Source organism: Pempheris klunzingeri, chromosome 10 (genome assembly GCF_042242105.1).
Source record: "Pempheris klunzingeri isolate RE-2024b chromosome 10, fPemKlu1.hap1, whole genome shotgun sequence".
Lineage (NCBI taxonomy): Eukaryota > Metazoa > Chordata > Actinopteri > Acropomatiformes > Pempheridae > Pempheris > Pempheris klunzingeri.
Genome location: NC_092021.1, coordinates 25,393,202 through 25,407,791, shown reverse-complemented (window position 1 = coordinate 25,407,791; position 14,590 = coordinate 25,393,202). Strand labels below are relative to the sequence as shown.

Here is a 14,590-nt window from a genome sequence, read left to right as displayed (position 1 = left end):
TGGAGGTTTCTGCTGTTCTTTGGTGAAAGAGAGCTCCATCTTCTGGCAGCAGGGCCTCATTATTTAACAGGAGTTATTTCTCCGACATGTGGAGCCGCTGACTGACAACAACTGCATCTAAAATGGAGACAAACGAGCCAAAAACAGTTCCCGAGACACATTTATCAGTTTAACCCAAATTAAACCCAAACAGCTCCAATGAAAACCAAACAAACTACACGTTTCTGTTTAAAAATCACTCTGAATATTACAATTAAAGTGATTTTTTGCCAATACTTTTGCCCCTTCTTATGTCAGATATCACCAAATTAATTACAAACACTCTATTATAAGAATATTTACAAAGAAGCAGAAACTCCCCCAGTAATGGACGCCAAGATGCACAACAGGGATTTCTCTTATAAAAGATCCACAGCAGATCGTTAACCTCAGAGAAGGAACTTTACTTTAGTAAAAATAGTGAAACCACTCAGTAAAATGTAAAAGATATCTAAGTAAAAGTATGTGAGTATAATCAGGAAAATGTACTTAAAGTATTTAAAATAAAAGTGTTAAATGTAGAAAGGTTTATTATGAGGTCACACATTAATGTAAATGCAGGATTTTACTAGTGAAGTTTGATGAAGCTCATTTTCAACTATTTTTGTATCGAACTGCAGTTGATGATTATTTTCATTCCAGATTCATCTGCTGATTTTTTTTTTTATTTAATTTTTAATAAAAATTCAGAAAATAGTGAGAAATGAGTACAAAGTGACTTATTCATAATTTTGTCCAAACTGCGTTAAACATAATTAAAAATACATTAAAATTATTAAAATCATTCAAAGGAAAAGCAGCAAATCTTCATACTTTAGAAGCTGCAACCATTAAATATTTTTACATGTAAAATAATGAGTGCCAATGAATTTTCTGTCTGTTGACTAATCAGTTATTTGGCTCAAATCGATCATTTCAGCTGTTGTGTTTAATTAATAACAATAAACTATAAACTCTTTATATATTTTACGTGCAAAAATGTTAATTTGTAAAGTAATTAAAGTTGTCAGATAGTTGTAGCGGAGTAATAATAACTATATTTCCCTCTTAAATGTGGTGGAGAAGAAGCACGAGGAGAAAACACTCAATTAAAGTACCTAAAACGTACTTGGATGAATTAAAACAACTCCTTTTTTCTGGACTCACAAGGAGGAGCAATAAGAGTTAAGAAAGACAATTTAAAACAATTTGAAATCACTGATGAATCAAGCAAAGGAGGGCTTACCAGTATGCTGCAGTGAATATAATAAGTACCCATAAAGATTTTTACATCCATCATGTTTTATAACAGATTAATTCAAACCATCCATGTAAAAGAATATAAGAAATGTTGAATTTGTAATTTAATTTTACTGGCAGCCAGTTTTTAGTATGTAACCAGAATATTTTGGCCAGTGGATCTGAGGAAAACATGTTCTGATATTTTGCAAAAGTTTCACCTCAAATTTAAATCAAAGTTAATGGAAAGAAAGAAAATCTGCAATTAAAGCCATTCCAAACTGTGGAGGTAGGGGGCGCAAAAGACACGCAAGAAGAGAAAGACGAAGAAGAAGAAGACACTTCCGCTCAAATCCGGAAGTGGCGCCAAAATCGAAAAGTTGTCCGAGCGAGAGAGAAAGTAAACAAACGGCTCGGAGTTCAGTTTAACGCGTTTTTTTTTTTAAACACAGTTTAGCATCTCATCTGAAAATGGACCCCACTGCTCGGTTCTTTACCAAGCTGAAAAAGCTGTCGGTGACTCTGGAGTCGGAGACGGCCAAGCTCCAGCACTGCTTTGAAAACCGCAACAACGACGGCGACAGCGGTGAGTGACGGGCCGACCGGAGAGCTCCGTCCGGCCGCTGTGAAAACGTCTAAAGCACTCAGCTGGTGTTCACATGTCAATACAGGCTCCTTTCTCTTTTCAGAATCAGCAGCAAAAGCGATGCGAGCTTATCATGAACTGAACTGTGACATCGGCGACCTAAAGGTACGGCATGAAGAAACCCGCACACAGAACTCCGTTCATTAATCTGATATTTTAAGGCAACGTCGTTTAAAGGGTTAACGCAACGGTACCGTTTGTTGACATGATGTTGGTGGGATAAATAAATTAAAGGTGGTTTCACTAGAATAAAGTGGTTATCAAGTGACCTGCAGAATGAATCCTAACGATAACCTGAAGGTCTTGAGTGAAGATACATGCGTTTACTCTAATGAGACATAAAATTGACAGATTTTAAATGGAGTTTGGTGTGAGAGTGACAGCGGTGGACAACAAAGTCCAGCATAGTAGCCCTGCAATAATGTTAGTTGATGCTGGTAAATAATTAATGGCTGTTTCAAGTCAATAATCAGATAAATCAAATATCATATAATAAATATAACATTAATTCCCAAAGTTTACAATTTTCTTTTTCAGAAAGTTATGTTTTTCAATTCCATATCTATATAAGAATAAAATACTTTTTTGATTGCCTGTCAATCTTTTTGACATTTTATAAGAATTAATCATTGCAAAGTGACAGCAAATAAAATTATTTGCATTTTTTTTTGTATATGAATGTGCAATTTCTCACTTAAAGAGCTTTTTTAATGTATTCTTCAGACAATCTATGTTTTGTGAAGAATATTGTCACATACACCATAAATCTGTGGGGCTGTTAACTTGTGAAAGGAGTGTACTGATGGACTGCGGTCTGTCCTCTTACAGGGGCAGATCCAGAAACAGCTGGCTCAGCAGAAAGCGCAGGAGAATGAGGTGAGCAGCTTCATCAAGGCCTGCAGAGTGATGAAGCAGCGGGTCACTGAGGACATCCAGGCGGTGAGGGAGCACTGGGAGAAATATGGCTACCAAGCTCCGCAGGACACCAGTGAGTAATGGCTGTAGCTGTGGAGGTTATTATGTGTAAAGAAATGTTTATGAACACAGTGAAGATGTGCCACCGTGCAGGTTGTTAACGCTACTATAACTGTTTGCTTAAGGAAACAAGATGCACTCAAAATGTGTTTTCATGGTGCCACACAGAGGCCAGAGGTCAGGAGTCAGAGGCTGAAGAAGCAGCAGGTGAGAATGAAACTGAGTCAGCAGCAGCGGGAGGAGAAATGGGAAGCCAGGGCGAGGATGGAGGTAACAACTCCTCATCGCCGTCGTCCTCCGACGTCCTGCGCACGCCGAAGCTCTCTGACTTCGGCCTGTCTGAGATGCACCTGAAGAGGGCTCTGGCTGGGGGGGTGTGGTGCTCTGAAGTGCCTCCCATGCCTGAGATGCGCCTCCCTCAGCCGTCACTCAACATGCCCACGCTGCCACCCATGCCCATAACTCCCAAATGCGCCCTGCGGATGGATGATGCCGAGCTGCAGACGCCCCAGATGCACGACTTTGGCATCTCAGAACACACCATGTGTCTGAACAACGACTTCACAATGGATCTGCATCTGAAGAACGTTGAAAAGCCCCAAAGGTAGAGCATCATGTTCTTTACATCGTGGACAGGATACATGACCGTTAGTGCTTTACAGGTGTCCTCTTCTTTAACAGAAAACCACAGGACGTACCTGTACCGCCACTGAACTCTCTGATGAAAGGTAAGAAACCGTCTGAGCCTCCGTCTCGCCTTTCTGCTTGTGTCCAGCAAGAACTTTGTGTTATTGAAATGGTCCAAAATTGTGTATTTTTAAGCAGATTAATTATTGTATTAAGTCATTAGCAAAATTACTTGTAGTCGAAATATAGAAAGAAACTGTATTTCTAAGGTTTACACAGCTGTAATACTGGATAAGAGGTTTTAAAAAGAAACTTCTGATGTGAGTAAATATTAGATAAAGACACTTTTCAGAAATGTTACCTAAGAATATCACTAAGATGAAGATGAAGCCATTTTATGCTTCTTTTCAGAGAACATAATGCAACACTAATACATTTACAAAAACTCCAAAAGAATGAAAGAAAGCATTGAAATGAAGTGTGTCCTGCTCTCCCCTTTGTTCTTGTTGCCTTCAGAAAACAGCCTGGAGTCCCCAGAGCCGCCTGTGTTTTGCACCCCGGGGTTCAAGATCAAAAAGACCAACGGTCACTGCTCCCCGCCTGCACAAGGCAACGGTGGCCCACAATCACCTGGTTGCCCTGGAAACCTGCCTACCACCCCCGAGGTCCCAGCATTTCAAACCCCCTATGTGAACCGGCTGGTCAGCGCCAAAAAGGTATTTAAAAAAAAAAAAAAACACCTTTAAAACATCTTAAAATCAGTTTTCACCTAATTTCTTTATCTGTGACGTGTCCGCAGGGAGCTCGGCAACCTGAGCCCATCAGCAAGCAACCTGATGATGATGGTGATGATGATGGTGATGATAGCCACACCTTCGAACTACCGACACCTCCTCGTAACGGAGCAGCTGGCACCAAACGCACCTGGGAATACAACGTGCCCGAGATATCCATTGGGGGGATGGAGGTCAGACAGATGCCGGAGATGCCGAACCTGGAGTCAGTTCTGGGAAATTCTTTGCAGAGCGTAAGAGCAAAGGAAGGTTTATTTTATTTATTAAGTCAAACAGAAGTGGGTCGGTGATCAAAGTCACAGCCAAAGCAATTCACTACCATCTTCTCAGTGTTAACAGATACAATATTTTATTTAAATGTGATTATTCTGGATTTTTTTAGTTGTTTTCACTGCATATTTAGTAGGTTTTTACTGAAAAGATACAGTAAATAACATTATGCATTATGTTAATGATGGTGATGATGATGTATATTGTGTGACCATCATAATACTCAATGAAGACGGAGTGTTTTTCAGCTTCTTTTCTGGGGCAGCAAACACAACACACAGCCTCTCAGGAACTACTGCACTGTAACCGCAGCTTCAAAACACAGTTTACAGCCGATTCTTAAAAAGAAAATAACATAATGACCTCTAATAGGATGATATCACACACAGAGAGGCTGGACTCTGTCACACACACATAGACAACATGCATAGGAATAAGAAACAGTTCTTTAAACAACCACCTGTGGGTCTCCAGGACCTTCAACATCACTGCAGAACAGCATCAGAATAGCAAATGACGACAAAAACTGCAAATTCATTATCAGTATTCTAAATAAAAAGCATCTCTGAGTGTCATTTTATCCGTATCCGTAGATTTCTCACATTTGCCTCTGACTCCTGTGTAATACGAACTTGTTTGGCCTCCTAGAGAAGTGCGAAAATGCAGAAGAAGACTGGTAAGCGCGAAAAGGAGTCGACTGTCGGCAGCCTGGAGCTGGACGGACCCACCCAGGAGTTCAGCTTGGGGACACCTCGCCTCAGGGTGGGCTACCAAGAGCCCAGCACCCCAGAGATGCCAGACCTCAGCTCTGTCACACAGGACATCTGCAAAGTGAGTTTACTGCCTGTAATACCTGCAGCTCCGTCTTAGCTGCCTGACCACAGACGCTGTGTCGTGAAACCGTTGATCTTCTTTATTTTGTAGCTTGTGTCCCAGGCTCAGTCGAAGAAGACTGCCATGGCGGTTGTGCACCCCCGTGTCAGGTGAGAAAAAGATAAAAACAGGTCAAATCAGGCAGAAAATCCACCTTGCACCTTGTTCTCTTCTAGAATCTCCCCTCTAAAGTCGGTGTTGTCGTCCCGTCTGTTTCTTATTATGACCCATGTGTGTTTCTTCCTGTCTCGCTGCTTTATTCATGCTTCTTTAGTTATATATTTATCAGGATGTTAATCGTAGCACGTCCCCTTCTAACCAGTCCTCTTTGCGGCGCTGAGAGTCTGTCGGTGGTGTCAGAGAGCGAGTTCCTGAGTTTACCCAGCTACCTGAGGCAGATGACGCTGCACAGCCTCAACCAGGCCGTCCACAGCATCAACAAATTCACAGCCGAGTGTCCAGGTCAGCACTGCGATACACGCACGATCAAAGTTATTAAAGTATGGGCTGAATATTGTTATGTTATGAGAGCTTTTTGGTTTGTGCTGCAGGAGAAAAGAGAGAGTTTCAGATGGAGGATCTGAGGGGGATTACTAACGTTGGAGCCAAGACGCCTGTGTACATCCTCTGTCTGACTGAGCTCAAGAGGCTGGAGCATGTCGGAGGAGCCAGGAGCACTTCGGTGTACAAACTCAGCACACACCGCTAAAGGTTACCCGGACACGTTACACTGATCTCTGATCGGGGAGCCCAAACGTAGCTTCAACCAGACTCTCAACAACACACTGGTGCATCATCAAGGTCTCTTGTGCTTCTGTAAATATCCAGAAGAAGACGAATCCCAACTAATATTCATAACCAGAGAGCGCAGGCTTCTGTATCTGGATAGTAAAATAGACACTCATTTGCACATAAACTGACATGTATATAATAAACTTCACCTTATGAGCTGTAAAGACTAATACTTTAAGATATTTAACAAAGAAGGGACAGATGTTTTAACCATTTGCACACATCTGAGACAAAACCACACATCAGCAGACTGTCCGGGATTGTTTTTGTCGACAAGAAGTCCCTAAAAGTGCCCCAGAAAAATGGATGTTCTTTGACAACTGGACAAACTCCATATGTCCAAAAAAAACATGCTGTACATTGGAAAGCTCCAGAACAGCTACTAATTGGATTTTATGGTGCTTTTTTTACAAGCCCAAGTACTTCCAGTGTGTATCGCTGTCAGGTTTTGGATCAGTTTCCCTCCCCCTCAGCGGCCAATAAGAAGTCTGGTTCATCTGTAGACCAAAATACACTTCTGGCCGTATAGTGTCTGTAAAATGTGGTATTTATTAATGTGAATAAATGGCAGCAAACAAAGGGGAAAGCCCTCACTGCACAGCATTTTAAGACGACTGGGTGTTCACTTGTGATTCAGGATCAGCGGAACGACTCCGTCCTGCTTAAAGTTATCATCAGTCACAGCTGATATTTACTGGCACCATGAACGTTTATCATCTCTGCACAGTGATAAAACTCATCAATACAATATCTGATCACTGACTGCATAAACACAGTTTATTGCTTTTACTCAATTCTTCTGACATGTTTTTATATTTTTAAATTCATAGGATAGATAAATATAGAATTATTACATTTATACCTTCATTGCTGCATTTCGATAGATAGACAGATTGATAGATAGATCTCAATTTTAACTTTTTTTCATTTATTTATATCTTTTTGTAACTAAACTTCCAGCCAAGGAATTTCACACATGTACTTGAACAACAGTGAGAGTGAAAATGAACATATATATATACATATATAGATATATATTAATCAATCAATCTTTATTTATATAGCGCCAATTCATAAGTGTTATCTCAAGACGCTATTAAGAGAGAGACCCAACGATTCAGGAATTCAAAATTAAGGATTCAAGAATCCCCACATGAGCGGCATCAGATATTATATATAGAAATAGATAGACAGATCAATGGATAGATATATAGATCTCTATAGATAGATAGATATAACCATATAGAAATTATGTGTATATATATTTCAAACAAATATGAACAGATTAAAGGGCATAGTACCAATTAAAGGTATATACAGCTATGACCCATAAATATAAAAATATGTATAAAAACTGAATGACGTATTAAAACCACGCGGTGACGTGTCTTTCGTTCGTTGTTACGGAGTTGCTAACCTGTACTAGTAACCATGGTAACGCCGTTCCGTCCAGCTCGCGTTTAAACATGAAGGCTAAGCTAACGCCTGCTAACGCTTCCTCCCGCTTCGACCCCTGTGGTGGTGGTTGTTTTGTTGTTGTTTTTTTAGCCTCTCATATCTGACCGCTGAGACCACACAGAGTTTATATCTGCATTGATTTCCACCATATTTTGGTGATTTACCTCCATTTCCCCCCCCAGACCGTTAGCTGTTGCAGCGGCGCGTGAGTAAGGATCGAATTTCAGTGACGTCACCCCGATTTTATCCAATGGGAACGGAGGAAGCGCACGGGCGTTGATGACGTTCCAACGGTTTTGTGTGTGTGTGTGTGTGTGTGTGTGTGTGTGTGTGTGTGTGTGTGTGTGTGTGTGTGTGTGTGTGTGTGTGTGTGTGTTTTTCCACCACCACCCCCTCCCCTCTGCTCGGCCGCCATTTTGGGAGTCAAAAACAGGCAGCAAACAGCAGCGCGCAGCTCCACGCTTCTCCACGCTTCTCCGTGGCCTTACTATGGTTCACACCTGTGTGGTGGCGGGCTGCAGGAACAGAAGGACACCGGGCACCTCCTTATCCTTCTACCGGTTCCCCCGGGACCCCGAGAGGAAGCAGCGCTGGATAGATGCTGTGAACCGGGAGGGCTGGGTGCCCAACGACGGCAGCCGGCTGTGTAGTACTCACTTCATCTCAGGTACGGAGGCAGCACAACACCGAAGCACTGGAGCAAATCAGACCGGGGCTGAACACCGATCATCTCATGTCGGTGAAATTCAGATTTATTGATTGGTTTAATTTACTGTGCAGTGTTTCACACAGCTGCAGCGGATGATCGATCCATGTGAATATTCTCCAAACTATCAAGTTAGGCTCATAATCGATTCATCCATTCATATCATTTAGATCAGACAATAGTTAATAAACCAAGTGGACGTGTTCTAATGATCTCCTGTCAGCAGTAAATCAGTTTTAGTGATATTTAATGGAAAACTATTCTCAGCTATGAGGTTTTAAAGTTTAACATTAATTAAGATCAAACAAACTTATAATTCACTGTTTTAAAGAAGTGTAAAGAGTTTCCTCCATCTTTAAGAGACTAAAATCTCTTTAGTCAGTCAGAGGAAACATGAACAGGACTAAACATGTTTCACATCTCTGTAATTCTGATATGCTGTTAAGTTATTATTAAAATAGAAACCTCACAAATGTTTGTTTTTTACATTTTTAATGCTAATATTTCCCCCATGTTGCTCTTTTATAATATAATATAATGTAATATAATTTATATTATAATATGAAAACGTGGCTGTATTGTTGTGGTGCTGTCATGATTCGCCCATCATCACTATACTGTTCATAACTTCCCATAAGAAGCCTCATTAGACGGAGCCTGATCCCAGACCTGACCCTAGAAACCTGCTGCTCTCAAACTGCTCGCTTTGCTGTTTTTTTTGGGAAGAGGAACGATGTACCAGCCCAGACAGGAGGGGAAAATATGGCTGCTTGCCCACAACAATCCATCCTTGGACTCTCCTGACTAAAGTGAACCGTCAGCGGCCATAAACAGACATCGTTTCTGTAGATGTTTCACCACCTTTTCCTCCATCTTCTTTTTCCACATGCAGGTAAACAGGTAAAGAATCCACGCTCTCCAGATTATGTTCCGTCTGTCTTCACCGCCGCTCCCTCGTCCCCGGAGATGAGGGAGCCCGGCGGCCCGGAGGTCCTGGACAAGCAGGAGGCGCGCGTGGAGGCGGCCAACGCCTTGTTGTTCCTGCAGGGCCAGGGCAGGTCGGCGGTGGGGGAGCGAGGTCAGGCGGAGCGTCCCGAGGAGAGGGAGCGGGAGGCCAGCGTGGAGGAGAGCGCGTCTTCGTCTCTCAGCACCGACGAAGACGACGAGGACGATGAGGAGGAGGACGATGATGATGATGATGGATCTATGAGTGACAGCAAGAGAGGGAAGCTCGCCCAGACGTCTGATGCGTCCGTTAACTTCGACGACATCCTGAAAGCCCTGAAGAAGGAGAACCAGGCCCTCAGGGAGTCCGTGGAGAAGATGTCCCTCTCCGAGAGCTCCTTGAGGAACGACGCGGAGAAGGTGAAGTTTTACACCGGTTTACCCAACTACTTCGTCCTGGAGACGGTCATGTGGCTCCTGGCACCTCACATGGACGGGATGAAAAACATGAAACTCTCCAAGTTCCAGCAGCTGCTACTGACGCTGATGCGACTCCGGCTGGACCTGCGAAACCAGGACCTGGCCTACCGCTTCGGCGTGAAGGTCGGCATGGTGACCAGAACGGTGCACCAGATGGTCAACATCATGTCGTCCACTCTGGTGCCCACGGCCGTCTTCTGGCCCTCTAGAGCCGAGCTCCGGAAGAACCTGCCGGCGGCTCTTCGCACCTCCCACCCCGACTGCGCCGTCATCATAGACTGCTTCACGGTGCCGTTTGAGGAGCCGGTTTCCCGGGGCAACCAGCAGCAGCAGCAGAGGGTGGCGGGGACAAGTCAGAACGTTTTAAAGTATCTGATCGGTGTGGCTCCGCAAGGGGTTGTGACCTTCGTGTCCAGGGGCGTGCTGGGAAACGTCAGCGACAAAAGCCTGGCAGAGGGCTGCGGATTTCTGTGCAAGCTCCTGCCGGGCGACGTCGTGTTGGCGGGACGCGATCTGGACATCGCCGACTCTGTGGCCGCCCGCGGAGCCCTCTTTAACATCGCCGGCGGCCGCCAAGGAGAGGCGTACGGGAGCTCGGAGGGCTCGTCGCCGGCTGACGCTCTCTCTGAGACGGTGAGCGTGCAGAGGCACGTGGAGAGGGTGATCTCCATGGTGAAGCGGAGGTACGCCATGCTCACCGGCCCGGTGGAGAGCCCCTTCACCACGGCCTCCGAGCGCACGTCGAACCTCTCGACCTTTGATAAGATTGTGCAAGTCGCCTGTGCCTTAAACAACCTGTGCATCTCTGCTGCTCCTCTGGAGTGACTCGCACAGACAGTCACTTCCCTTTACTGGACCTCCCACCACACCACCCGTGTCCAAACCACAGCATCGCCACAGAAAACTGATTTATAGAAGCATCCACTCTGATTTACGCTCCCTGTCATCCGGGCCAGTTTATACTTTGAAATACGAGCGCTTCAAACCCCGACACCACGTTGCTAACATGTGATGTCGTTATGCAATTCACCTGACGACGAGTGGCAGGCTCGCTAGGGAAGTGTTTTGTTTTTATTTTTATTATTTAGGATTTGACTGACAGCTGTGTGAGATACATGTTCTCTTTTAAATGTGTAAATACAGAGTTATTTAGACTGCAGGCTGTGTGGTGCAGGCAGCGTTCCCACTAATCCAATCCAGTCCTTTTCTTCTTTTTCTTCTTATGCCCAGTAAATACAACAGCAGCCGATCACGTCCTCCCTCTGCTGCATAAAAAGGAGGTCAGTCGGTTAAACCAGCTGCATTGATGCTAATGAATCAAGAACAATACAAAGAAATATAAAATTACAACGTGGCAAAGCAGTTCTTGAGGCTGAAACCCACCAGGAGCGTCTGTGCAGCTGCAGCAGGAAGTCAAATCTCGCCTGTTTTTCAAAATAAAAGCCCCCATTCAGACTTTAAATCGTTAGTTTATAATCAGGGGCACCAGGCCGGACGTCGGCTGGTCAGAGGGTTTTTAACACCATGGACGAAGTGGAGAAACTCGTTCAAATTATGAAATACATACAGCAAACACTACATATTTATAAAGCCGTGCAGAGGATGGAAGAAAACCGGAGCGAAGCCAGAATGGGTGCAGACGAGCCCGGTGGGTTTTCAGGGTCAGATCAGACTTTATCCTGTCTGTTCGCCACCCAGAGGCAGAAAGGTTTCAGTGTTAATGAGCATCTTACGGGACAGTTTTCTACCTGTTGGTGCAGACGAACACACCAACCTCCAACCACCAGTTTACTACCAATGAGTCTGCTCTGAGTTCATCTCCAACACGTCTCATTCCCATTTAGTTGGTCCTGGCAGGAGCTTTCTGATTGATGCACGTGGCAGAATGTGACTTTACGCAGGTACTGATGGTTTTTACACAGAATAAACAACAAATAACTGAATATATATACACACACACACACTACTCACAAAAAGTTAGGGATATTCGACTTTCAGGTGAAATATATGGAAAATGTAAAAAGTGAATGCTACAGTGATATTATATCATGAAAGTAGGGCATTTAAGTAGAAGCATGCACTGGTAATTTCTTCATTTTAAACAATTTGTGAAGAAAATCTACCAACAGTGGTAGGTAAACCACAACAAAACATGTTCAGTGTCTCAATAAATTGGGACGTGGCCAAAGGACGTCCACTCCTCTCCTTTCTGTGACTCTTCCAGTCTCTGTATCACTGTTCCAACCTCCTGATGACACTCTGTGACCCTCTAAGCTCAGTGAACACCTCCGTCTGAGGACTTCCTGTTTGAAGCCTCCAGTGTTGAGGTGCTGCTGATCAACTGTTAGGTGTCGTCTTGGTCTCATGATGTCAGAATGTGAACAGCAGGATGAGGAGGACTGTTTAAATACCAATTCTGACTGAAGCAGGAAATGTATTGGTGGATTCATGGATCAAACCTGTTGTGAATGTTGCTGTTAAGCTTCTTGTTAGAGAACAGCAGCTGGTGCAGAAAGTACTGAGACACTGAACAGTTGGACATGTGCATTCAAAGGTTTAGAGAAGGTCACATTAAGTTCACCTGGAAAGGTTAGAATGCATTTTAGGTTCATCCTGAGATTTCACCTGAAAGCTGAATATCCCTGACTTTATATAAAACCTGCAAAACATCTCTAAAGTATTTCACTGCAGTGTTTCTGAACATTTGTCGTGAACACCAAGCGTGAGAGGTTCTTCGTGCTGGTGATGGAGGACAGATCGGCTGCTCAGATGTTTCTCGGTTCTCGTATACATGAGCTGAGCGTCACATTGCAGAGAGCAGAACAAACTCATTATATGTGGCCGCTGGCAGCTCTCAGAGAGCCACTTCACAGGCAGGCGCTTGTGTTGAGAAATCCGCCACCCTTTTCTTTTACATGCCTCTGCGATTCTTTACAGTCATACTGAATCTAAGTTTAATTACAAGCGCTGCGTTATAAAAAAAAAAAAAAAAAGGGATGATTTACGCTCAAGTGTTGTTGACGAGGTTTTGTTCTGTTGGGTTTGTTCCGCTGAGCTCGTCGCTCTGAGAATGTAGGTTTAATCTGTTCAGTGTGTTCTGCTCTAATCGATTGTAACAGTCTCCGGCCATGAGTACATACCACACAGTACAGTACATGACTGGAGGCTGTTTGCAAGAACAGTCACCCAGCCATTGACGTGCATTTCTTTAAATAGTTTGTGAAATTAGGCCAAGATAGGAGCTCAAATGTAGTCACATAACCTGAAGCATCTGTTTCTACACACAGTTTTATCTTGAAAACGTCGTGATTTCAGAGTTATCGGTGTAAAACAGAGCCCTGCTTGTTCAACTGTGTCTTTTGTTGTCCTGCACTGCTGGTGCCTTAGTTTGTAAAGCTCGTACTGCTGTTACAAATCAGCCTGCATTTTATACAAATATTGATTTTTGCATCAGTATGTTTAAGGCAAACACTGGTTTTTGAAGCCTGCGTCCTATTTGTTTGAAAAAAAAGCTTAGTCCAATAGATCACCACAGCTGGCAGCTGAGAACAAGCGGTGAGATTGTTATTCTGAGTGTGTGACAGCATCATGGAAAGGATCCCTACAGAGAGAGACCTGGAAGATCCTTTTGGTTTAACCACAAACAGCACACACACCAGACTACATTCACTAAAACAGGGACTTTAGCTCACAGGACTCAGGAGTGGCTGGTGTGCCGCTGTGATCTGTTAGTGTGTTTGTGTTATTCTGTGTTTCACACATGTTGAGTTGGAGCCATTTAAAACACCAGAATGTCTCACAATAACAAACAAACTAACAAATCAAGGCAGCGGTAGACCATTTTCTGTGAGGTTAAATCCCTGTTTTAGTGAATGTAGTCTGGTGTGTGTGCAGAGAGCGATATAACGGCTGTTTGTGGTTAAACCAAAAGGATCTTCCAGGTCTCGCTCTGTAGGGATCCTTTCCATGATGCTGTCACACACTTAGAATAACACTCTGAGCCTGTCAGTGGATCAAACAAGCTCTTTTAGTGGACCTACTGTGATCAGGTGCAGTTGTCCCAAAGGATCACGCTGCAGCCATTGTAGATCCTGCTGGCTGAGGCGATCTACTGAACCATGTACCTGTCGTTACCCAAAATATGTAAACAAAAATAAATAAATAAAATAGAGCCCAGGTTTAAAAATATTGACATTAGCCTTTAAAACACTTCCTTGTTTGGCTACTACATCTATAAACATGTTCCCACTCATTTTTATGTTCCCTTCCTCCCATTGAAGGTGTGTAAACTCAAATGATGTCAGTTAATCATGCACAGATTATAATTTATCTCTAAGAAGATCTAACGGGGTCCTCGTGCTTTGAACCAATCTGGGTAAGCTTGTGTTTTGGACATCTTCTGGTCGCCCAAAGTGTGATGTGCCTTGGCTCCCCTCCGTGGGCGGCCGCCTCTTTCCGGACCACTTTTTATTTACTGTGCTCGTAACGTACGCTCTTCAGGTCCCTTGAACACACCACCTGTGATGTCTCTTTCTGCATTTGTTGTGTTGGTGTTGCTGTTCCTTTTAACCGCCCAGTCGGTCCTCTGCTTGACGGAAACAAACCACAAGCATGAAATGAATCAGCGCTACCAAGGTTGATGGGAAACAGGTTACTAAACTTCCAGATAATTTCTTTTTTTAAGTCTACACGCTGCAGGAAAAGGAGCTTTTCCAGCTACCAGACTGCAAATGATAATTTTACAACCAAGATCTTATTTTATTTATT

At 43.6% G+C, this 14,590-nt stretch overlaps 2 protein-coding genes across 2 annotated transcripts; both read left to right on the top strand.

The window, feature by feature from the left end:
- Positions 1 to 1,677: 1,677 nt before the first annotated feature.
- Positions 1,678 to 6,950, top strand: ska3 (spindle and kinetochore associated complex subunit 3). Its single transcript, XM_070838398.1, has 11 exons — positions 1,678 to 1,843; positions 1,947 to 2,008; positions 2,732 to 2,891; positions 3,047 to 3,482; positions 3,560 to 3,606; positions 4,022 to 4,221; positions 4,305 to 4,532; positions 5,218 to 5,400; positions 5,494 to 5,552; positions 5,765 to 5,904; positions 5,994 to 6,950. Exons 1-11 carry the CDS (start codon positions 1,729 to 1,731, stop codon positions 6,149 to 6,151), a joined length of 1,788 nt encoding a protein of 595 aa, XP_070694499.1. The 5' UTR covers positions 1,678 to 1,728; the 3' UTR covers positions 6,152 to 6,950.
- Positions 6,951 to 8,181: 1,231 nt separating this feature from the next.
- Positions 8,182 to 10,648, top strand: LOC139208688 (uncharacterized). The gene is made up of 2 exons (XM_070838417.1): positions 8,182 to 8,359; positions 9,291 to 10,648. Exons 1-2 carry the CDS (start codon positions 8,182 to 8,184, stop codon positions 10,646 to 10,648), a joined length of 1,536 nt encoding a protein of 511 aa, XP_070694518.1.
- Positions 10,649 to 14,590: the final 3,942 nt, after the last annotated feature.

Excerpts from the sequence above, each read along its gene's own strand:
- ska3 (XM_070838398.1), top strand. The coding sequence starts at position 1,729 with ATGGACCCCACTGCTCGGTTCTTTACCAAGCTGAAAAAGCTGTCGGTG. Across the intron at positions 1,844-1,946 it reads CAACAACGACGGCGACAGCG|AATCAGCAGCAAAAGCGATG; the intron begins GTGAGTGACGGG and ends TTCTCTTTTCAG. Across the intron at positions 3,483-3,559 it reads AACGTTGAAAAGCCCCAAAG|AAAACCACAGGACGTACCTG; the intron begins GTAGAGCATCAT and ends CTTCTTTAACAG.
- LOC139208688 (XM_070838417.1), top strand. The coding sequence starts at position 8,182 with ATGGTTCACACCTGTGTGGTGGCGGGCTGCAGGAACAGAAGGACACCG. Across the intron at positions 8,360-9,290 it reads TAGTACTCACTTCATCTCAG|GTAAACAGGTAAAGAATCCA; the intron begins GTACGGAGGCAG and ends TTCCACATGCAG.